Source organism: Lupinus angustifolius, chromosome LG20 (assembly GCF_001865875.1).
Source record: "Lupinus angustifolius cultivar Tanjil chromosome LG20, LupAngTanjil_v1.0, whole genome shotgun sequence".
Taxonomy (NCBI): domain Eukaryota; kingdom Viridiplantae; phylum Streptophyta; class Magnoliopsida; order Fabales; family Fabaceae; genus Lupinus; species Lupinus angustifolius.
Window position 1 is genome coordinate 19,886,992 of NC_032028.1, and position 25,835 is coordinate 19,912,826.

The 25,835-nt window shown below is 30.2% G+C and overlaps 1 protein-coding gene and 1 pseudogene across 1 annotated transcript; one reads left to right on the plus strand and one right to left on the minus strand.

Annotated features, from left to right (window-relative positions):
* On the plus strand, positions 17,706 to 18,698 carry LOC109334995 (annotated as a pseudogene).
* Positions 19,053 to 22,989, minus strand: LOC109334994 (COBRA-like protein 1). The gene is made up of 6 exons (XM_019571014.1): positions 22,780 to 22,989; positions 21,367 to 21,446; positions 20,725 to 21,181; positions 20,293 to 20,452; positions 19,923 to 20,200; positions 19,053 to 19,706 (listed from the first exon to the last, which is right to left on the minus strand). The coding sequence occupies exons 1-6, from the start codon at positions 22,865 to 22,867 to the stop codon at positions 19,417 to 19,419; spliced, it is 1,353 nt and encodes a 450-aa protein (XP_019426559.1). The 5' UTR covers positions 22,868 to 22,989; the 3' UTR covers positions 19,053 to 19,416.

Below are 25,835 nucleotides of genomic sequence, written 5' to 3' on the forward strand. Positions count from 1 at the left end.
AAGGATCGTCCATAAATTTTGGTACTGATGTGAGTGATATGTTCTTGTCCATAAATAGAGAACCATTCTCTAATTAGAGTATGGTTCTTATTTTCACAAAACCCTAAAATAATAAAAAAATGAAGAAAGAGAAATGAGAAAACATATTAACCAACAATGAAAAAGGAAGAAAATGCAACGACTCTATTTTCTTCAGATTAAGAGAAAGTGACATTTAACAGCATTAGTTTAATGAATGCGATTAAAAGTATAAAATAGACATTTAGCAACGTTCCATTAAATGGACGTTATTAAAAATATAAATTAGACAACTAACAACACTGCTTGAATGAATATTTTTAAATGTGTACTTTTAACATTTAACAACATTCGCTTTAGAGAGCGCAGTAAAAAGTAGACCGATGATGAGATCCTTTAAGGATAAAATGTGAGTTGCACCATTGGAGTGAAAAATAGAAAAAATGCTTAATTTAATGGGAAATGTGAACAATTATAAAATAAGTTGAGGGACCCATTTAATAACAAAAAATGGGTTGCATAGATGAAGACTCTCTAAGTTCAACATTGATCTTTTTGACTTCCTTTTCCTTATTCCTTTTTCTTACATTTAAGTAGTCAAAGTATCAATTATGAGAATAATTAGTGATAGAAATATGGGTATTACCTGTAGGCTGACCTGCATTGCCTGCAAAAAATGCGGCAAGGCATCATATTTTTGCCTGGTAGCACATTTTGCCCGGCCTGCTTGCCTCCGCAGCCGCCCAGAGGCATCATACGATCCAAGTTTTTTTTAGGCCCAACTGCCCAATTCCATTCACCCCACCTAAGTACTCAATTCCATTCACCCTTCCCACTTTCACAAGTCACAACTCACTCACAAGTTCCATACTTCCATTCCATTCCATATCACGGTTCCTCCCAAGTACCCAATTCTATTCTCTCTTCTCACTGTCACAATCACAACTCACTCACTTCCATTCTTTTTCCACTGCATGTTAGTATTGATTATTAAATATGTAATGCCTAATTCCTTATATCCTTTGAATCTCTGGATTTCAATTTCACCTTCTAGAATGGTCTCCATTTGCATAAAAACAACTTGCTTGGCATAAAGAAGACGTTGAAGATGGAAATGTACCAATAACAATTTTTCATACCTCATTCGATTTACCAAGATTTGGGTCTAAACAAACAAAACATAAAGCTCCATATTTAGAAAAGGGAACATATTATAGACTTGGTTATTTTAGAATTATTATTGCAGACGTTACTAGAATTATTATCTATTGTAGACTTGTTATGTAGTGTGGATTTTATTACTGCCTAGAATTGATTCACAGGAACAATTAGCTCATATCAACTTGTTAGTATTATGTTTGAATTGCATACTGTTTCTAGAATTATTATTGCAGATTATTACTAGAATTGCTAATATCATGTTATTAGAATTGATTCACAACATGTTAGTATTATCATTGAATTGCTAGAATTGTTACTTCAACATTGCAGACTTTTTTAGTAATGATATTAGATAAGTTAGTATTGAGTCACATTTTTTTTATTTTTAGTGTAAATAGGAAAATGACCGTGGGCTACCCGCATATATGTTTGTTCGTTTTAAAACGGATATAACATGTGTTTGTTCGTTTTAAAACGGATATAACATGTGTTTTTGCCTGTTAAGCTTTTGCAGGCATGCCGTGCCTACATAAGTTTTGCGGGCATAATACGGGCATGGGACTCAGATTTGAATGTGAAGCTCAGATTTCACTTGACATTAACCCCATTGTAACATGATTGCTGTCCAGAATCACAACATCATTATCCCCTTTTGTTGGGCCATCTCCAAAACCACATCGCCATTGTTCCCCTCTGGTTTTCCACCTTAGACCTATTTGTGATTTTACTATCATATCACATATTTCCAAGCTACATTTTTTTTTATAATTAAAAAAATTGTCAAAATCTAGGATTAAAAAAAGCAACTTTGACTTCAAATTTGATTATTGTTATCAAAGAACATATATTTGTGTTTATTATTGGTCCATTGTTTATGGAGTTGATGGGGGTTACAAGATTGAAGGAGTGTCTTGTTCTTGTGTTTTTTGTTGGATTGTTGGTGTGATTGTTGATGGCAGTAATAACAAGTACTAATCAAGGTGTAGGTTAAGGGGATGTTGCAATGGAGTTAAGGGTAGGTAAATCGTAGGGATGACAACGGAGCAGAACGGACACAGGTAGTGCTTTCACGTACCTATACTTGTAGTATTTATGGGTACCTGTGGGTACCTCACGAGTTTTTAAGTTTCAATATATATTTATATATTTTATAATAATCAATACTTTTAAAATATTTATTAGATAAATAATAAAATTTATGTATACTAGCGTGTTGACATGCACTGTCATGCCTGTCAACCCGCTTTTCTATCGTTTGAATTTATTAATAACTAGAGTGTTGACATGCACTGTCATGTCTGTCAACTTATAAATTCAAATATAATTTTTGCGCTAAATTTACGGTTGAATTTATTCAATTGGTCTAATTTTCAATTTTTTAAGATAAATATATTATTTTATTAGTATAAAATTTCACAATTTATTAATTATTTATGATTAATATATATAGAACAAAGAATACTTTTTTTAAATTATTTATTTACTTCATAGTAAATATCCAGCAATTAATCTTTCAACATTAACATTATTAATACTAGTGTGTACAGGCACTTCGTGTCTGCCGGTCAATATTACATGGTACTACGTATTCAATTTTTATATATTTATTTTTAGAATTAGAATGTATTTGTTATAATTTTTATGTATTTATGATAATGTTCAATTTAATGTGAAAGATATAGTTAATTAATGTGTTTGTGATGTTTATTTATGATTATATGGTCTTTTTGTAAAAATTAAATAATGTGAAGGAAAAATTAGGAAATAGAAATTACACCATGGTGGAAGTTACACCATGTTTTGCCTTTATATATAGTATAGATATTAAATTTATCATATATTTCAATCGGTAAAAGTCATTATAAAATAATACAAAATAGATAATATATAATAATAAAAATGTAATATATATAAATTATATAATTAAAAAATAAATTTATAAATATGTGGGTATCCGCGGGGAGGATATCATGATACCCGCTCCCACCCATAAACTATTTTTACGGGTACCCATTGTGGATATTTTAGCCGATATCCATGGGGCGGGTATTTTTGTCATCCCTAGTGAATTGTGAGTTTCAGATAATAATTTTGATGGTGACAAAATTATTCACAATCTATAATTCATTCAAATATATCCAAATTAAATTCATTCAAATCTATACGTTAGAACTAAGGGATTTAAATGGATATAATCTAATGTATAGATTCATCCATTATCTCTAATGAATATTCATGGCATATCAAAGAGATATTCATGGGTATATCCATCTAGATGATACTTAATCTATCCAAAAAATAAAGCAACATGCAGACCCAACTTTGCTATGCAAATGTAACCCAACATACAAAATATAAATTACTACTCTTTCTAACAAAAAGATTCCATCAAGAGTATTATTTTTTTATCAAAATATTCTTTCAAAAAGTTTCAATAAGGATTGATATAACATTTGTGTCATGATTGAGCACAAGAAAAAATGCACGATTGTACAATACAGTGGCATGCTGCCTTTTAGAACTATCATAAATAAATTTAAATACTTAGATTTTTTAAAAAGTGTTTTTTTAAAAACACTTCTTAAAAGTGTCTTTTAATAAAAAAAAAACATTTTAAAAATGTTTTTTAAATTGATTTTTAAAAATGTTTTATTAAATAATATATTTTTAAATGCTTTTTTCCTTCAAATAATGCTTTATTAAAAATATTTTAGTTTAAATTAAAAAAAATGATTGGATAGATTCGACAGTTTAGAAATATGATTTTATATGAATTGATGGATGATTTTCAATCTATCCTTTAAGATCCAAATCCATATTCACCCAAATTCATTCAATTGTCACCCTTAGTTTTTTCTTAGTATCATGATATACATTATTCTCATGAATTATACTTGTGTGCATTTCATCAATTATACTAGTGTAGAATTTATTCTCTTACATTTGATCACATATTTATTCTATTTTAGTGTTAATTATTGGTAGACTGCTCAAAAGCTTGTACTTCAAATAATATTCAAGTAAAATGTTTAGGCTACATTAGATAGTATGATTTTAGAAGGGAATTGATGACTTTTGAAAGTTTTTTCTTTGTTTGGGAATTAGATGAAGGAGGGAAGAAGATTTTGGAGGATTTCTCAAGTCCTCTAAAACACTTCACGTATCTAATTTTATAGTTCTCCAAATTTGAGATTTTTTGGAGATAAAATATCAAAATATATAAATATTTTTAAACAATGTTTGTGAGTTATGAGAGAAAATGAAGGAGAGAGATTAAGTGACAATAGTGAGGAAGGAAAGAAGGTAGAGGGAAATGAAGGCAAACATATGTCTTATTTAGGAGTATGAAATTAGGTAAGAAGAGACTAATAAAATCTATACTATATATAAAGTCAAAACTTGAAATGACTACCATAATGATTCTATTTTCCTATTTTTACTTTAATATTTTTTATTTTTCTAAAGTAAAATGATATAATCCTAGATAACTATAATTAATACATCTCACTTTAAGTTGGATATTATAATAAATACAAAAATTATAATATGAAGTACATCCAATAAAAAACATTCTAATTCTCTAAAATAAAAAATACAAATTTAATACTTAATATCCTAAAATAAGAATGCGGATCAGCCGACATGAAGTGTCTGTCGACACGCTAGTAATAATATCTTTTTATTCCTTTAAAAATCTAATTAACAATGGAAAATTTATAATAATATAATCATAAATTTTATATATATAATTTACAAAGAATCCCTTCCCTTCCCTCTCTTCCAAAGCAAACACTTATATAAAAATATAATAAATTTTATTAAAGTTATTTAGGTACTTTGACATGTTTGTTTCCAGAGAAACTTCAAATTAGGATATCATAAAAGTTGGCATATGAAAGGTTTTAGAAAGCCTCCAAAGCCTTTCCATCTCTTTCCCTCAACTACCAAACGAGGAAACCTTTCTCTTCTCTCTCCTCCAAAACAATACTTATATAATTATATTATTGTTCATTTTCCATTATTAATTACATTTTTAAAGAAAAAATAAAAAAATATTCTTACATTTTTATCATTAATAAGAAAATATGCATTTTTTCAAAATTGACCTTCATTAATTAATAAGACCTGTTCATTTTCTCTTTCTACTCAATTAATTGAAGATTTTATCTTTCAAATCAATTGCCACTGGGTTATTTTGGTAACAAAAACAACTAATATACATAAAACTTTGAAAAAATTCATTTACAAAAAAAAAAGAACAAAATTATAACCTTCAAATTGACAAAGGTAGTAATATACAGTTATCTAATCTTATTTAGTAATTTTTTATTCAAAATATTTTGTTCAATCATTTTCTAATTTTAGAACTAAGAATATTTTTTTAAAAATAGAAAACTTTATCAATCACCAACATACAAATATTATACTTTCCTAAAAAAAATTGAAGGAAGTTTCTATAAAAAGAAGAAATGTGTTTTTATCATTAAGAGTTTCGAAATTATTAGTTTTTGTGGCGATGTGAATTTTGTGATTAATTTTCTTTTTCGAATTTGACGTTGTCTTATGCATAGAAACTAGACTCATTGGTTTGGTCAGGGAACTACGAATCGGTTCGCGAGTACCGATTCATGGTGCTTTTGCAAACTAATATGTCTCAATTTGCATATTGATACCAGTCATAAATGAATCACCATTAAAGACGTCATATTCCTCATTCGTAGGCTTCAAAACGTCATATCTCCAATGATGCAATTCATATCGCTTATAAAAAGGAAGCTGATAGCCCTAGCAAAAAATAGACATGGAGATGAAAAAAAAGATGAAGCAATTGTCGTCGCATAGGCAGGGACACTCAAGAAGTTGATGAAAGTGCAAAGTGTCAAGGATTGCATTAGCAATGTTTTACCTATGTTTTGATGAAGACAATGAGTTAGTAAAGCTTGAAGATGTCTTAACAATCAATATGTTGAGGGCTCAAGTGGTGACTTATTAGACTTATGTTACAATTCTTTAATTTAGAAGCATAAGATGCTTGCCATAGATATCGAGTCTAGGTTAGGTAAACCTAGGCGTGAGTCTCACAAGTCTTAATGAAGTAATTAATCCACTAAAATGAGACATCATCTAGAAATATATGATAATTAGGTTCATGCATTTGAATACATTGATTTTGTGTTTTATGCATTAAATGTATTGTATTTGGAAATCATGTATTGCATGACCATATATCATATAGGTAGTTCACCATGTATTAACAAGCTGATTTTACAATGTTTAATCGATGATGAATAGTGTTAATCGATTAACATAATGCCAGAATCACAGTTTCAACAAAAAACTGAAAACAGTTATTTTCAACAATCCGTTAATCTATTAAATTTGTATTTAATCAATTAACTGGGACTTTAAACAGTTTTCTATTTAAATTGATATCTCAGCATATGTGGCACAAGAATCCATACATTTTTACATCATTCTCTCTGCATATTTTTGAGTTGCTCATTGTTATATCTAGGAGAAAATATTGCATGTTGCATTAGGAGAAAGATTAGATCATGGTAGGGCTTTAAGTTTCATATTCATCTAGCATGTTCTTTGAAAAGCTTTCTTGCATTGTTCTTGTGTTTCTTGGAAAGAAAAAGAGATAGTTTTTTTATGATTGCATAATTTCAGAAACCTCATCATGTACATTCATATTAGACGAGGAAGTCTTGTGAGTTCTTGCTTAGGTTTTAGTCTTTGATCTTTATTGTAATGTCTGAGTATTAAGTACTCATTCATAACTCAAAGCATTGTAATTCAAGGATTGGGAAAATCCTAACTGCAGTTAGGTAAGGTGTTCTTCACAAAGACTTGGAGGTCTTGGGATACAGAGCGATACCTTGGCTGGGGCCGAATCGCGGTAAGAAAGATTTTCTTGGAGGCGATTTTGGGAAAGGTCAAACCAAGGATGACGAAGTTCTTTTGGTTCCAAGAAAGGAGTGTTCGAGTCTTGTAATTGGAAACGTATATGGAACATACATTGTGTTCTATAGTGAAGAAGGAAAATCTCCCAGATCAGAGGGGATGACTGGATTTAGTTTTGCAGTGGACAGCAAAACGAACCAGGACAGAATCCTTGCGCAATATTTTCTATCCCTTTCTCTTTTATATTTCAAGATGTTTTAATTCGAGTTTGAAGCTGATATTTTGCATGCTTATACCTTGTTATGTCCTTGTTAATATTGTATAAAATATCTGCTGTATATCTGCTTGTGTGTTGGTTAATAACTGTGCAAGTTGCTGATCTGATCATTCTGTTTATGTTGTGAGTTAATCGATTTAGCCCACTGGTTAATTGATTAACTGGACATTTTTCAGCAAGTATGTAAAAACCAAAAAGTGGAACTTGAGCTCCACCACACCTATTCAACCCCCTCCCCCCTTCTAGGTGTATTCTGCCACTGATATCTAATAGTTGAGGCAAAAAAATTAGGATTGGAATGAAATATAGTTTTGTTAGGATTGGCTATTGGTGATGATGTGTTAATTTGGACGACCAAAAATATTTTTTATTTCTATGAGCTCAATTTTTAAAAAATTACCACTTTAAAAAAATGTTGAATTTATTTTTCTAAAAATTTAAATAGACTTATTCATTAAGCATTTTCCTTAATCAAAGTGATACGCTTAAGTAAAAATAACCAAAATATTAAATCATAAATGATCCAAATTAAGTTAAATAAAATTAAAATAAAATATTTTTAAATATATTATTAAGTATTAATCAATGATAATAATATTAGTATAAAGAACATATTGAACATATAAACTAAGTATACATCTAACGTATCAATATTTTGACAGGGTAATGTACCATATACTACGTATCCACGCCAAAGAGATTCATGTATCATTAGGTTACTATGGTATGGTATGGTGTAGTTAGATTGCAGCCCAATGTAGTACATGATTTGACGTCACATCACAACACAATAGTGGTGTGATCAGTGGCGGATCTTGATCAAAATTTTAGGAGGGGCGATGATATTTAATTATAATTTATAATTAAAATTAATTGAATAACGAAAATATATACGAGGAGACCAGAGATAAAATTTTAACTATTTCCTTTAAAATATAAGTCAATATGTTATCTGCAAGATAAAATAAGATGAATTACTTGATAATGCAATATATGACTGACGACATATGGTAAAAACCACAATAGATAAAATAAGACGAATTAATTGATAATGCAAGATATGACTAACGGCATATGATTAGAAATTTTGTCAAACTTGATTAGATAACGACACAAAATAAAATTTGACATTGAGATTTTCAACTAATCTTCATTGCTCATTGAAACTCGTTGGATAGAAATTTTGGACAAAAAATATGTATTATCAATATTAAATGACTTATAAGTATCTTTAGAATATATTATTAATACATACATAACATATTTCATCAAGTGTAAAATCTTTATGAACTCAAATGAAGTCATATTGTTATAAACAATATCAACATCTAAATGTATAAGAGAACTTGATCAATTATATATAATTTTTAAAGAACCACACAAGTTGCACTATATTTATTTATCAAGCTATATATTAAAGAAATATGTGAACTTCAAATATGTCCATAAAGACGTGAGTCAGGTATATGTAAATGAAGTACATCTGTTCCAAAAATGTGTAATACTCTATATGTCACATTTCATAATTTAAAAGTTTAATATTTAAGTATTTTTTAGATCAAATGACACATGAAGTGAGACAACAAATATTTTCCCATAGAAAAATAGTAAAAAAAAAAAACAGTATTCAAAAAATTTTAAAAAAATATCCAGGGGCAGCTACCCCTCCTGTCCCTTCATAGTTCGGCACTGGGTGTGATGCAATCACCACAATCACAATATTACGACCATATTAGGTGGTGTAGTCTGCAATTTCAAGCAACGCCACCGTTGTGAAGATAAAGACTTACGAAAATACCACATAAGCAAAGAAAAGTAAGGATTTGGATTCTTGCTTTTGGGTCATTTTGGTTTTGGCATTGGTCATTGACTCATTTTCATATAAGCTTGAATTAGGCATAATTCATTTCATGATTGGTCATCTTAGTGTAAAATTAATCTTGTAGTAGGGTGCAACAACATTTAATCCATTTGTTAAAGTTGTTAGTTGCTTTCAGTTTATTAGTTGTAATATTGTTTTCGTTAATCGATTAACTAGTTAGTTATTAGTTAGGCATTGTAGTATATAAAGGGTGATTCCCTTATTCATTGTAACTTAATTCTATATAGAAAGTTTCCATTTTCTCATTCATGATTTTCTCTCATATTTCTTGATTCATCAAGAAGCTTTCTCTTCATGGATTTTCTCATTCTTTCTTTATTGCTTTATCAAAATTCATGCATGACTCTACCATTTTAACATCATTTGCAAATTAAGAGCTAGCTAGTACTTGAGAAATTTTATTGTTGAAAAAAAAAGGGTTTGTATATGCATGCATCAGTTAATTATGGTGTCATTTTTTAAGGAAACTAGTAGTGTACTTGTGCATTCGCACGGGTCTCTCCATCCTAGCTCTATGTAAGTAAAAATAGTAAAATACAAAGGTAAAAAAAATCCAGATTAACAATTTGAAGTGATAAATTGTAAAAGTATCCAATTTTGAAGTACTCAACCATACAATTTGTAGAAGTACAAACTAAAAAATCAACAATATAAATCTAACTAAAGTATATAATAGTATTATAAAAATATTATCATATGCATCCTTTTGATGACTTTTTAATGAATACACAAAATAATTATAGTCATCTTTTAAAATGTACAAAAATAACTTAAAAAAACAAATAACTGAAATTTGTTTATTGACTTGTTCGCACTAAAATTGTATGAAGTATAAAGAGTCTTTTACACATTTGAGTTTTTCCGAGACATTAGGTTACCCAACTATACAATAGGTAGAAGTAAAAATAAAAAATCAACAATATAAGTATGACAAAATATTTCTTAATATGTTCCGATTAATATTTTCCTTAAACAAATTTCACCCAACTATCAGTATATTTAGTTGGAAATCAGAGCAAACGAATATACAACAATATCAAGCATCAAGTTGACAATAGCAATAACAACATCATATAGAAAAAAACTAATCTCTTTTTTAACAAATTCCAAAGGAAAAAAATACTATAATACACTTTAGCAAATGATGAGGTTCCTAGCATAGAACGAATAAATTATGTACAAAGATAGACCCTAAAGTTTTTGAACTAGAACATGATTTTATCACTTATATACAACCTTACACTTCACTTCTTCAAACAGAAACAATAAGAATTTATAAGGTCTAATGATCATGGAGCTATTTGCCTTATCTCAGAGATACAACTTTTAAAATTTTAATTTTCAAAATAATAAAAATATATTTATTCATTAAATATTTCTCAGTTTTATAGTTGTACACTCATGTAGAAGGAAAGAGAATATTTCTCAGTTTTTAAATTTTATATTTATCAAAATAACAATAATAATAAACATGTAAAAGTTATAACTTTGACCTTATAACTAACACTTGTTAATAATAAAGCTTTAAAACTTCAAATAACTTTTTGCCTTCTCCATTAGTCTATCTCTCTAGTTGTTTTGTAATAGTATTTAATTTCCTTACTTATTGAAGTAGGGAAGAGAATTGATTAAAACAAAGAGGACACAATAAAAATAAATTTTTATAATAATATATAACACCACAACAAAATTGATTATTTAGTTAGAAGTGTACGATAAAATGCAGTCCAACACTCATAGCTATTAAAAAAATTAATGTAAATAAATGTCAACAAAAGTGTAAGTAAAGTTTAGGAAAAGATACCAGCAGGTACCCGTTATCCGGGTACCCAAATAGTATAGTATAATTATGGGTAAGCATTATCCATGCTCACTCAATCTGGTTTCCATCCCTACTTGCAAAACAATGCAAGTAACAACAGGTTCAATGTGTAAAATATAAGCAATCAATAATAGCTATTCAATTTTTAAATATAAATAAATAACAATAAACATGTAACTCTTGATAATATTCTAAGCTATTTCGAGAGTAGCATCCTTCACATTATTTATTACTTACTTTCGCAATATTACCAAGAAGTAAAAATGTTGACCTACAATGGGAGGACATGAATTACCTGTTAGCAAAAATATAGGGTGGAATGCATGCTACCTTCCATATAGGGGGTTTGAGATTTACCTGATCGAAAAAGCATACTCCTCAGTGATTGTAATACAAAAAAAGGTTAAGTATGCTAAAAATATCTAAATCAAAAATTCTAAAGGGTAGAAATGTTACCTTGTAAACAGACGGTTGATTAAAAATATATATAAAAGTTATACACGCAGAATCATACAATAGACATCCATCACTTTTAAGTCTTTTTTCAGTATATTGGATTAGCCAACCATACAATAAGTAGAATAACAAACTAAAAAATTAACAATATAAGTTTAACTAAAGTATAACTACTGATGAGGAACATGTGAAGAAATCAATGAGAACGATGATGATATGCTAGATAGAAGGTTTACTGAGCAAACAATGATTAAATACAGATAATAAAGCTTGCTTTGCATGTAAACGTACCCATAATTTACAAAATAGCTTAATTCTTTTACTATAGTCTTGGTAGTCACCCAATCAACAATTTTAATGGCCATAGACTTTCAACTTTCACTTTTTCAATAGAATTTTCTAGTCAAAGTTGAATGTCTTAAATACAATCTACTAATCAATCTACAAAATCTTTACACATCACAAAATGACATTAAAACCAATAAAAATGACATTATCACAAAATGTATACTTTAAAGTTATGAGTTGATTTTACAGCATCTTATATTGTATAACAATACATCTTGAAGGCATGATTATTACCTAACTAAATTAATCTTTTATCAAAGCATTTTCAAGTGGAATAATAACAAAAGCATGATAAAATTGCCAAATATGTAACCAAATCATTGAAGGAAAGATGACTTAGCTAGTTTGTCCAATCATAAAGCGCATCATAATGTCCTTCTCATCCTCTAGCTTCTTTATTTTATCACCTATTTGTATTGTTATCAAAAGAATCAACATCTCAAACCATATCCAAAAAGTAATCATAATGACATAAAAACAATAGAAGAATGATCAATTTATTAACTTTGTGGTTGCTAAATACAATACTAATACCTACTCGCCATCAGGTATTTTTTATTACTGGATGATTCAGTCATGCTTATATCTTCTGGAACAAGACAACCATTTTGTATAGACTCCTGAGCTACCTAGCAGTAGCCAATTACATATATAAATTTGAAATAGTCTTGTTTACAGTTCTACAATTAATACATTCTCCTAAAGTTTATCATGCAAACTATGACTCTTGAAAGCTTTTCTATAGATGTCTTTATTTTTGTGCTTTATTTCTATATCTTGCAATTGAAAAAATAGATCAACAATCAAATACAGGAATTTCAGATTGGATAATGCTTTTTTTTAACCTTGATATTCTATACTTGTTATACATTATGTGTAAATTATTGAATAACCATATCAAAGCTTATTATTGATATGTTGGGATCATATTACTATTTCAATTTCCATTTGTTACAAAGTATTGATCTTTAAATCTTTACTAACAATTTAGCATACAATAGGAAAAACCAAACTACTACTAATAATGCATCACGTCAGTTTTTGTACGATTTTCAAAACTAATCTTAAATTGATGCAGAATTTTTTGTTCTATGAATACTCTCTAGGGCTGTTAGTCCTCCATTTACCTCTTCTCAGGTGTTCCCTTTAGTAAATCATAGGGGTTTAACTATTAAGCAACATCTTGTATAGTTGGGGATAATTTTTTACTACTCTATTGTACTGCAATTGCGAACATTGGTTTTTATATTGTGTTTCAATCAGTAGCATAACAACAAGTTAAGCACATAGAGAAAACCTATTCATAAAACTTATATTCATGCTTGGATTAATGTTCATATTGGTTTGACTCCCGGTTTAGAAACCTATTTTATTTGTTAGATTAATGTTCACTGCTCCTGCTATTCAGAAACCTATTTTTTAGATTAGTGTTCAACCATTTCTTGAAACACCAAATCTCGAAATGAAATACTCAATAGATAAAAGTGTCAACATCCATATTCCCTAAGATGCTAACAATCTAGTATGAGGTTTCAAAATGAAATCAAAGTGTCGACATCTAACAACATAGAGATACTCACATAAAGATTTCTCCAGTTAATTACAATCTTAAATTTTTAGGATCTTATTTAACATAAGAAATGTTAAATACATACAAAGCTTAAGCCAGTCATTTCATCAAGCACCTTAGGATCATTAACATAAAAATGCAAAATGTAAAAATATCTTGGGGCAACATTTGCTATAATTGGAGCAAGGAATGAACTTGAAGTGACACAACCATGCTTGTTACATCCACCATTCCTACATTGAATGTCTGTGATGATTCAATCTACATAGTAAAAAAATGGGAGCTAACACACATTGAATCATAATATATATTTTTTGGTTTCCCATAAAAAAAAAACACAAAACAAAATCGCGAAGCTAACACACATTGAATCGTATTATAAAGACATGAGAAATTGGGCGTGAACCAAAATACGTGAAAGGAGAGAATGACATGAAGAAAAAATTCAGGTGAAACAAAATGATAGAGTCATACACAGTTAAACATACCTTAATAAAATGAAAATGCATAATTTTTTTCAAAAGAAAAAATAAATAACAGTTAACCCAAGATGAGCATGCAATACAAAATGATGACAGGAAAAGAGTAAAATTTGTTACCTTGTTCATATCTCTTACCTTTTTGGAGAAAGAATGGAGAGATGAAGAAATTTTTTTGGAGAAAGAATGGAGAGATGATTTTGAGGTTATGGAAATTTTTTGGAGAAAGAATGGAGAGATAATTTTGAGATGAAGAAAAAGAGAGATGAGCAGAGATGAGTTTAGTATAATAGAAGAGAGAGATGAGATTATGAGCATAGAAGAAAAAAATTTGAAACTCAAACCATCTTTTGAGGCGTCAAACATAAGTTTTAGATTGACAAATGTATCCTTGAAAACACCAAGTGTCAGTCATAAAAACTATATTTTTTGGTAATACCACCGACCCTTTGTATTCTTTTATAAAGATAGTAGAAGTGGTGACATGGACATTTTTCTTTACGATCAGGCTACGATGAGTCGGTGACAATGTACAACTTCCAAATGTTTCGGCATATGGTATACCCTGGGTGGACCTTGGGATGGACATGGGCAAAGAAAGAAGTTATATGGTCATCAGTAGGATATCAAACAACAGAACAAGGAGATTGCTCCAATTTCAAAGGAAACATACCTCATTGCTGCAAGAAAACTCCTACAGTTTTAGATTTGCTCCCTGGTGTACCTTACAATCAACAATTCACAAATTATTGTAAGGGTGGAGTAGTATCAGCATGGGGCCAAGGTCCTTCACAAGCTATGTCATCATTCCAATTGAGTGTTGGCCAAGCTGGTACATCAAACAAGACAGTTAAACTTCCCAAGAATGATTGTCTGTTGGTAATGTAGCAAACAAAAGTGCAGAGATGAAATGTGTTATATAGAAGGCATTATCTTATTCATCAACAAGACACATGATTTATACACCATGGAAAAGAAAACTGATGCAGAAAAACAAATTCCTACATGAATAGTATAACGAGTCACATAAGTGCTCTAACATTGTTGGAGAAATATTCTTAACAACCCATATTGGCTCTTTAATTCCTAATGAATACTCCTTATTGTCTAATGAATACTTCTCCTTATTGCCTAATGTATAGTCTTCCTTATTGCCTAATGAATATTCCTAATAGATTCTGAGTAATATTAATCAACACTCCTCCTTGACTCAGGATCTGTAAATTTCAAGCTTTTGTCATATACTTATTCTCAGAACTGTCAAGATTGAACTTGGTTATATAAGTCCATTTGACTCCTATACCTTTTTTGTCTTTAGGCATCTCTACCAACTCACATGTCTCTTTTTTCAATCACCATGAGCTCCTCATCCATTGCATCTATCAATTTTTGGTCAGTTGCAGCTTCTTCATATCCTGCAACATCTGTTGATGTATTCATAAGTCCTCCAACATTTGTGTGTATCATTTGCAGCTTCTGTGTAGCCTTCTATGTCATTTCTTACGGAAAAAGAAGCCTTATTTGCTTCTCATATCGGTAGGCAATGTGTGTAGGAGACTTTATTTATGTGTCTTCCTTGTGTACTGCAACTTGCTTATCTTTAATCAAATCCAAGACAAAACTTTTGCCTTTCATTTGAACTTTAAACACCTCTTTGTCTTTTGAATCTTTAATCATGCAGTTTTTGTCTTCAAACAAAACCTTATAGCCTTTCTCCATCAACTGAGGAACACTTAACAAATTTTTATTAATTTCAGGAACATATAAGACATCATGAATTAATTTCAAACATGTGTAACTTTTAATTTCAACTGTTCCTTTGCCTTTTGTTTCAATATATGCCTCATTTCCAATTCTGACTTTGGAAATAGCAGTTTTATCAAGATCTCTGAAGAGCTCACGATCATAAGGCATGTGGTTTGTACAACCACTATCAATGAGCCAACTTTCTGTAGAATTATTGGCGTCAAAACATGATACTGTGAACATCTGCTCTTCTTGTGGTTGTTCATCAACAATATTAGCTTCTCGTTGTTGTTGTTGTTGTTGTTGTTGTTGTTGTTGTTGTTGTTGAGACTTGCATATTTTTTTCATGTGTCCTAATTGACCACACTTATAACATCTTGCATCATGCCTCCACCAACATCTATTTTGTGGATGATTAGTTTTTTTTGCAATAGGAACAAGGTGAAAAGACTTCATTGTTGCTATTTTGATTATTGTATTTGTTGTTTGCAGAACCTGCAGTTTTGTAGTTGTTATTTTGCCTCATTCTTTTGTCATTTCAATCGTTGTTGTTTTGTAATTTGGTTTGAAAAGCACTCTCCATTGATCCTTCTTGCCTCATAAGCCTACTTTGTTCTTGTGCCTGTAATGCATTTAACACTTCTGCCAAGGTGATGCTTGTTATATCCTTAGATATTTCCAAAGATGAAATTGCAGCTTCATATTTTTCAGGAAGTGTAACTAGAATCTTTTGAACTATTCTAGAATCATAAAATCCACTACCAAGACGTCTTACATTGTTGGCAATGGCTAGAAGTTTATCAGAGTACTCCTTGATTATTTCTGAATCTCTCATCCTTTGCATTTCAAATTCTCGGATCAAATTCATCACTTGCACCCCTTTGACCCTTTCTGAATCTCTCACATGTTGTTTTCAGTGTCATTATTATGTTAAAAATGATGGGTGATACAGTTGCATATAGACATGTTCTTGCTTTGGATTTTCTTTGCTTCATCTCCTTCTCATTTTTAATTTATGCAACAGTTGGATTGTGAGGAATAGTTGGAATGACATAATCTTGTTCAATGACATCTGATAGATCATTAACATCCAAGAAAGCTTCCATTCTAACAGCCCGTACATGATAATTCTTTTCAATAAACACTGGAGGTGAAAATGCAGTAGACACTACTTCTGAATTCATTTTGACAATTCTAGGCAATAGAAAGTAATAGAGAAAGTGTTTTGGTTGTGTTTGGTCAACATTGACAATTCTAGGCAATAGAAGGTAATAAAGAAGGCAATTCTAGGCAATAACACATTGAGTCTTTATTTCCTAATGAATACTTCTTATTGCCCAATGAATATTCATTCTTATTGCTTAATGAATAGTTCTCCTTATTGTCTAATGAATATTACTAATAAATTTTGAGTCATATTAATCAACATTGTAAAACACTAAGTAAGACTTTAAAATGATTGTCATACTAGTATATGATATTGTCCTATCAAATACTTTGATACTTTTTATATGCTTCTTTCTATATTTTTTAGCATCCATGTAACTTTTCGGTATATGTTTTTCATAGATCAATTTCCTTTCCAACTTCTCCATACACAATTCTCTCACTTTCATTTGTTTCATCTGATGCAGTGACATGGAATGTTACATGCACATACTCACAATTTCTTGCAAGAAAGAATCCAAGTTGTTGTGTATCTTTGTCATCTTTCTATAATGACACCATCACCCCTTGTCCCTCGTGTGCCTGTGCCTGTGACATTGCTATAGTTTATATTTATGATGTTAATTATTATTTGAGTTTATTACTCTATCGTTTGCAACAACTTCTGCTTATATAATAAATTGTTTGGACTAAGTCATATTTGAGTTTAACCAATCTTTACCATTCATAAATTTCTACATGGTATTAGAGCGATTTCATCCTTCGTGAAACTAACTAAATCCTAGATGATATAATACTCTATTAATCCAAATATATCTAATAAACACAATCTGAAAAGAGAATTTCTAATGTTTCATCATTATTGGTTTTGTATGAAGGAGTGAGTCCAAAATTCTGAGCATGGTGGGAGTTCATACACCAAAGAGAGACAATGAACCATTGCTTCAGTGTACTCACTATGGTCTCTTGCTATTCAACATCCAAATCTTAACAATGTCACTCAAGTCTTCAGCTTTGATTACAAGCCTTTGGTCCCCTATGAATCCATAAGTGAATTCAGCAATTAGATCTTCTTAAGAGCAAGTTTGTGTACCAAAACAACTTTTAATTTTTGAGTAAATATTCATTTCGGTCTCTAATGTTTTTCGACCTCACCAATTTGGTCTATCAAAATTTCAAACGTGGGTCAAATTAGTTCATTTTATGGTCAAATTAGTCCTTATCAAAGCCTGATTAAATTATAAAAAAAAGACTTAATGAGGCTAAAAAAGAAGCAATTTTTAAGAAGCTAAAAGTTGAAGCTTATTTAAAAAGCTGTTAGATTTTTTGAAATCATTTACATTTTTTAACATTTCATCACACGTAAGCCATTTAAGAAGGACTATTTAAGTTTATTCTCTAGGGAGCACATCTGTTATCCCACACTTTGTATCACTTCATGTGTCATGCGCTTGTGATTGGTCAGAAAAATATTTAATAATTAAATTTTAACTTCAATATATTTTTCCTGATCAATCACAAACCTATGGCACATGGAGTGGTACAAAGTGTGGGATAACAGATGTGTACCCTTTTTATATGTAGATGACACCGGCATGTTCTTTGGCATGAAATACTTCAATGATCTATTAATGGAAGCTGGACCAAGTGGCAATGTTCAAGCAGAGGTGCTTCTTCAGAAGAACAAGGATACCTTCACATTCAAGCAAGGTTGGGCATTTTCTCACAAGGTTTATTTTAATGGTGATGAATGCATGCTTCTTCCACCAGATTCCTACCCTTTACTCCCTAATTCTGCCCCTCCAAGCTTACTTACATTCCCACCATTCATTTCCTCTATGATTTTCTTGTTAGGAGTTTGGTGACATGAATCAAACGCCACAATAATAATCTATCAAATTTATTGACAAAATATTGATCTCTAGATCTTTCTTTATCATTTCCCCGAAGGTTTTTTTGGTCATTATCATATCATTGATTCATCATAAAGATTCAACAATGTTTTACGTTAGTTATCAACTGCTTAATATAACCTTCACCTTTTATTCGAACTTAAAGACCAACTATATAGCATCAAGGACACAATGATGTTGTTACAGCAATGCTAAAATAAATTATTATTCACTTTTTTCCTCTTTTTCTTTACACAATATTGAAGATGACACAAAAATAAAAAGGACTAAGTTCTATAGGTGCTTCTGATGCTAGTTGAACTCCAATAAGAACAAAACATGTACCATAGTTGTGGCACATTATATTTCTATTGGTAAACTATGACACATGCTTTAATGAGAGAACAAGAACCATAAAGTCTATCATTGCATGTACACATTCCTCTATATATTTGTAATAATTACTTTCCAATTACACTAACTAAAACCAATAAAAGCACCATTACATTACAAACACACAAATAACACTACATTAGCAAATTCAACTACCCATGTCCATAAGATACCTTAGCTATGTAGAATTGTCACTGAATGTTGTTCTCCAACTTGGTTCAAATATCAACTTGACTTCACAAAATTGAGTTAAAACTGTCTTTAGATGACAAAGTTGAGTGTACCAAAGATGGAAACTTTAAGCATATGCTTCAAATAACAAGGCTACCAAGGAAACCATCACCATAGCAAGCAGTGAAGGCTCTTGCCGAGAACCGGTGTTAGGTAACCATGGATAAGCATCGGGTGGTGGCATCACACAGTTGTCACCATTGAAATAGATCCTTGTTGGAAAAGCCCAACCCTTCTCAAAAGTAAAAGTTGATTTATCCTTTCGAAAAAGTAGCTCCGATTGTACATTGCCAATAGGGCCAGCTTGCATGAGAAAATCATTGTAGAACTTAATTCCCCAAAGCATTGCTGTATCATCTGTGTAAAGCAACTTATATCAATAAGTTCCATGATTTTACAAAAATAAGGAGTAAAAAGTGTGATCAAGTGTGTGAAGTTCAGTGTTCAAGATTGTGTTGCTAGCATTTCTCTATGACCAACAATGAGACCTGATCTAAAACTGCACAATATATTAAATTCAAAGAACCAAAAGATTGTAAGTTCTTGAAACGATTAAATACGGATCAGACTTACTTATTGTCCCATAGGGAGTTATTGACTTGTAGTTGAAACTGAAAGGTTCGGTCAGGTTGTCAAAGTTCGGGTGTTTAATAACCAAGTTCCAGTCAGAATAGTTCATCCTGTAATTGAAATTAGTAACAGTAACCTTCACACGCCAGAATTTCTTGTAGTTAACCTTAATGTGCCAGTGAACTCTGATCGGGCACATATGACTAGTGCACTGAACCAAAGGTGTGAGACTATTCTTTCCGGTGTTGGAAACAGACGATGCCAAATGTGGTGAATCTGGACTGTAACAAAAACAAAGAAAAAGGACATAAGAGTGTATAATATCATTTCTGTTTAGAAAGAAATCATAGTGCCCTGGGTAATAAGAACATACTCTATGCAGTTTCCCAATTGAGGCGAGTTGCCCTGGCAGCCGCATGAACATGTTGGGCACGGTACTATAGTATCATTGTAGAAAGATGATAGGGAGACACAGCAAGTGGGAGTCCTCTGAGCTAGAAATTGCGAATACGTGCACGTCACATTCCATGTCACTGCAATGAATCAGGGTAATGTTAAGGTCGAGGGAAAATGCGGGACCTTGTTGATAAGAACTCGTAAAACTGTTCATTCAGACTGGTTTTACTTTAATCATATAATTATTAACAGTGCCGGATTTTGCTACCAACAAAAGCTACAGCTAATAGATGACATTTGTTTTAAGATATAAAGTTATTATGAGTCTTCACCTAACAACTTAAGCTTTGAATAATTTGATAATGATACTGACAACTGTGAAAATGAACATAAACATCCGTTAACTTACTGAATGCTTGTGTCACTCTCCTTTTGTCTCCTAATCTGAATTGAGTTGGTGTCACAATCTTCGCTGGCCCACAAGTATAACCTGGTCCCGGTGCCTTCAAGGTGAAGTTTTTCGGCAATTTGACTGTTTTGTTCGTGGTTCCAGCACTACCGACACTGAGTTGAAATGCTGCAACTGCATTGATCGGATCCTGTGCCCATGAGCTGAGTACACCACCTTTGCAGCAATTTGCAATTTGTTGATTGTAAGGTGTTCCGGGAAGTAAATCTACAACCGTCGGGTCCTTTTTACAGCAATGTGGGATGTTTCCCTTAAATTTCGAACAATCCCCTTGTTCCGTAGTCTGCCCTCCCGCCATGTACCATATTACCTCCTTCTTTGCCCATGTCCATCCTATTGACCAGCCAGGCGCTGAGATATGACGATATTGTTGGAAGTTGTTCACCGTAACAACAGCCTGCAAACACAAATAAACTCTATCCATTCTAAGAGGCTCTAGTCACTAGCATAAATAAACTCATCTAAATACAAGTAATAACAAAGATATCACATACAAGACGCTATGCAACTAACGCGAACATGCGGATCCATAAAAAAGATATATGCTCTCTACTAGTAGCATGAAGAAGAGAATGTACTTACAACATAGCCATCAGCTGTCCAGCTCATAACATCCCATTTGATTGTGATATTTCCATTTGGGTCAAGTGGATCATAAGCTTCTGGAATGTAAAAAGATCAATATGAATAGAGTAACTTGTATTACGAATTTGGAAATCTATCTCATTCTCATTGATTGAAAAGGAAGTCAATGACAATGACAGACTTATTTATACAGAGGAAAAGGAAGCTTGTGATCCAAGCAATGAATGATACAAAGTTAACAAGCTAACTTTAACTCCTAACTAATTGTCTAACTTCCTAACCACCTAACCGACTTCTAAAATAATCTCTAAAATAACTTGAGTGGAAAAAAGTTTCAAGGAAAAGAAAAATGGGAGGGGCAGGGTAATAACTAAAGTTTTAATCTTCCTATATACTACACATTAAACAATAGTGATTAGTAACCGCAATGAAACATATGAAAAGTGATACAGAAATTGCGAGACACGAAATTTCAGGACTTCATTATATAGTGAAGAACAAAGAAAGCAAACATTATGTTAAAGGTATAGGCTGGTTCCCTTCTTTACACACACTTGTTTATTAATTATACTACTTCATTTTGACACATATAATGACTCCATTCCTTTGCACATATCAGCTATAACCTGCTTCAATATGAATATTGATCACATCCTTTACTAATTTTAAGTGTAGTTATCGGATTCTCTCATTTATCATACATATTACATTACGAATTCACCGTACCACATATCAGGTTCGTCATAAAGAAAGTCTCATAGAAAAAATGATAAAAATGACAAATTGCATACCCAAGTTAACCATGTACTACCATTTATACATAAATTATTTAATTTATAGCTGACACTAATCACTATTAATAATAGTAACCACTAACCACCCATTTATTAGTTCTATATTTGTATAACTTGTTAACTACAAATCTTACTTTCCCTAACACTAAAAACAGAATATCATACTTTTTTTCCCTCCCCTAACACTATGAGTATGAAATTTCAGTTATACCAATTCTCATCCAATCCAATCATTTTATTACAAGATAGATAGTGAGAACATTAATTTCAAAGTCTAATACCAAAGTTTTTAAAATCAGTGGCATGGAAAAAGGAAGAGCTACACCAGAAGCTAAGAAAAGAAGAAAAAAATCACAACTCAGAGAAAAAAGTTACTATCTTTAGCAAATGCAGAAAAGAAAGAACAAAGCTTTGCCAATAATTTCAAACATTCTTTCATATTCCACGCCATGCAAAAAGAAATAAAGACTAAAAAAAGAAAATGAAAATGGTATTTTATATAACAAAAAAGAAAAAAAGAAAAAAAGAAAAGTGCACAACCCATTAATCAAAAACACAAAACCCATTAAAAATTAGAAAACTTTAATGACAAAAAAGTGAAAGTAAGTGCAGAAACCTGTTATTGAAGTGAAGAAAGTACAAGAAAGTAGAAAGAAGAAGAACATGCATTGGATGTTGGGTAAGAAACAGAACATTATTTTCATTTTTTATTTTGATTGAAGGAGAATGATGTAGTTGGATTGTGGTGTTAAGAGTTTTGTTGAAGTTGAAGATGTTTGAAAGAGAAGAGTGAAAGGGAAAACAAAACACATAACATAAAAAGGAAGTGTGGAAAAGAAATACGCAGCAGAATGTGACTGTATTGTTGGTTCCAGTTGGCATGTGAGAGAAATATGCTAATACATTACTTTTCAATACAAAAAAACTATAGGAATATAAGCATTTTACTAACATTTATGTTAAAAGAGAGGATCGAAACTCGTTTCAAAATCCTAAATTAATCAAAATATGTTATGTTAATTAAAAAAATTAAATATTTATGAATTTTTCTATTTTTAATTCATTTTGATTGGTTCAGGAGAGATTTGGGAACGTGCTTTGAGATAATAGATCATTGTCCCAAAAAAAGCTAAACAACAAAAAGTTGATTAATAATATAATGATGAGAATAATGTATCTCCTCGTATCAGCAAATAACTTATCTCCTCTGGCCAGTAAAAATGTGACATGTATGTTATTTTGTTTATGAGAATGGAGTATCTCCTTGTATAAGGAGATAAGTTATTTCCTTCTGCCAGTGAAATCATGACATGTGTCATGTTTCATCATTTTCTATAAAAATATTTTTAAAAATAAACAAAATAGTACACATGTCACATTTTTACTGGCTAGAGGAGATAAGTTATCTCCTTATATGAGGAGATACATTATTCTCTTTGTTTATTTAAAAAAATATTTGTATAAAAAATGATAAAACATGATGTATGTCATAATTTCACTGGCAGGAGGAGATAACTTACTTCCTTATACCAAAAACTTCATTCCTTGTAATGATTCATTAGATCCTTCCAAAAAAGAGTTCCAGAACAAAGAGTTGATTTAATAATATAAAGACCTATTAGATTGGTGAATAGGTTAAATATTCATTTTTTGAGAACAATTATTTTTAAGAAGAATAATTATAATTAGTTTCTTAAGTCAAATAAGGAGAGGTAGCAAATAGATTTCTATCAATTCATTTTTCATGTGGTTCACACCCCAAAATAAGAAAGTTTCTCATTTTTTACTAATTATTACATACTCATAATATGAACATTTTTATTTTACTATCAACTCTGAATTTGATACTACTGTGAAACTTTCTATTTCTATGTGAAAATGTAATGAAGTATTTTGTATTTTAATCTAAAATAGACATATTCGATGTAGATGGAAATGAATATTGGTATTGGTTGAATAGATGATAAAGTCAGAAGGAATATTATATATCATGCAATGTGCTGTAAATTAAATTCTCAGTATCAGAAAATAAGCTTCCACATATAAATGTTTTCTGAATATGTAACTTTGTCACTATACATCACACAATTTTGCAAAATAGAGTTTAATTTTGAATATTTAGAAGAATGTGGCAACAAAAGTTAAGGTCCATATTACTTGATTTTCCTAGTCTTTATTTCATGCAAGTTAAACACCATTACTATTTTGTAAGAAAAAGTTAAGCTATTAGATAAGATTGTAATTTCAGATTTGTCCAGTGGTATATACTAATACTAGTACTCTTAGCTGTATCACAAATATTATATTAGCATCATCTTCTTAGGCTATGATTTTTATCCATTGAACTTCTTTAATATATTTTGGCCTACAAAAGTTAATAAGCTGGATTAATAAACAATTAGCTTCCAGAAGTTTTAGCCCACATTACTCAATATTGCAAAACAGGAGTTTTATTTAGTGGATTGCAAAATAGAGTTTAATTTCCATATTTTGAAGATTGTGGTATCAAATTAAATTGGAAGATATACTTGAACTAGTTAAACATCTAGTCGAACCGGATGATATCATATATAATTAATAATTATATATCTATAAATATATAATCCTATATAAATTCAAAAATTACATAAATTAATAATTATATTGAGGTATTACTTTATTTTTTGAACCAAAATCAAATAAAACATTAAATTAGTATTCTGATTTTTTTATTTTAAATTTTAAATGGATAGTATGATTCTCTTCCCAAGTTATTTCAATTGAACGAGTTCAACATGATCGGACTAAAATTTTCCTAGTTGAAAATTTCAACCTCTCATTCTACTCAAATTTCAAGTCATAGTTGTTTTTAAATCTGGTTAACTATTGGACTGTTTGGACTTCTTTTTTTTTTTTAGAAATAAAACTCTATTAGATAAATGGATATAGTTTAAATGATTGACATTGTCACATAGTTTAAGTATTAGGGGATGATTTTTATCAATATATACAAAAGATTGTGCTAAGTGGATATGTCGAATTAATTCATTCACATCAAAAGAGATTCATATTTAATTATTGGTTGAAGGTTATCTTTAATAAAAAAATTAACTGAAGAGGTGTAAAAAATTATTTAAATTAGGGGTTTTTACGGACATAATTATAAATTTGTTTTATTATTTCAATTACTCCAATTAATTATTTAAGATGTTATTTTATTATAACTGCCATTTTTTATTCATTTATTATTTCAGTTACTAAAATTTATTGATATTGACATATTGTATTTGTTTGATTACAATACAATTATTTATATTATTTTTATGGAAAAACATTTATAACAACGTTTACTAATTGTTTCTCGTGTTTATTATACTTGTATTGTTATTCTCTAATTATAAAGAGGAATAAATAATAAACAATAATTATATTAATATAAAATTATAGCATTATTAATATTGTATCAATTCCAAAATCAATCAATGTATTATAATAATTCAACTTTACTAATTAAGCTGTATACGATATAATTAAATATACATACATATTATATTATTATTAATATTAAAAAACTGATGAGAAAAGTAATAAATACTCCTATTTCAACAGCTTGACAAGGCAAAATTTGTGTTACACCGTTTTTTAAGCTACAAATAAAGGTGGTAATGTATTGGATCAATCACAACAATGTTT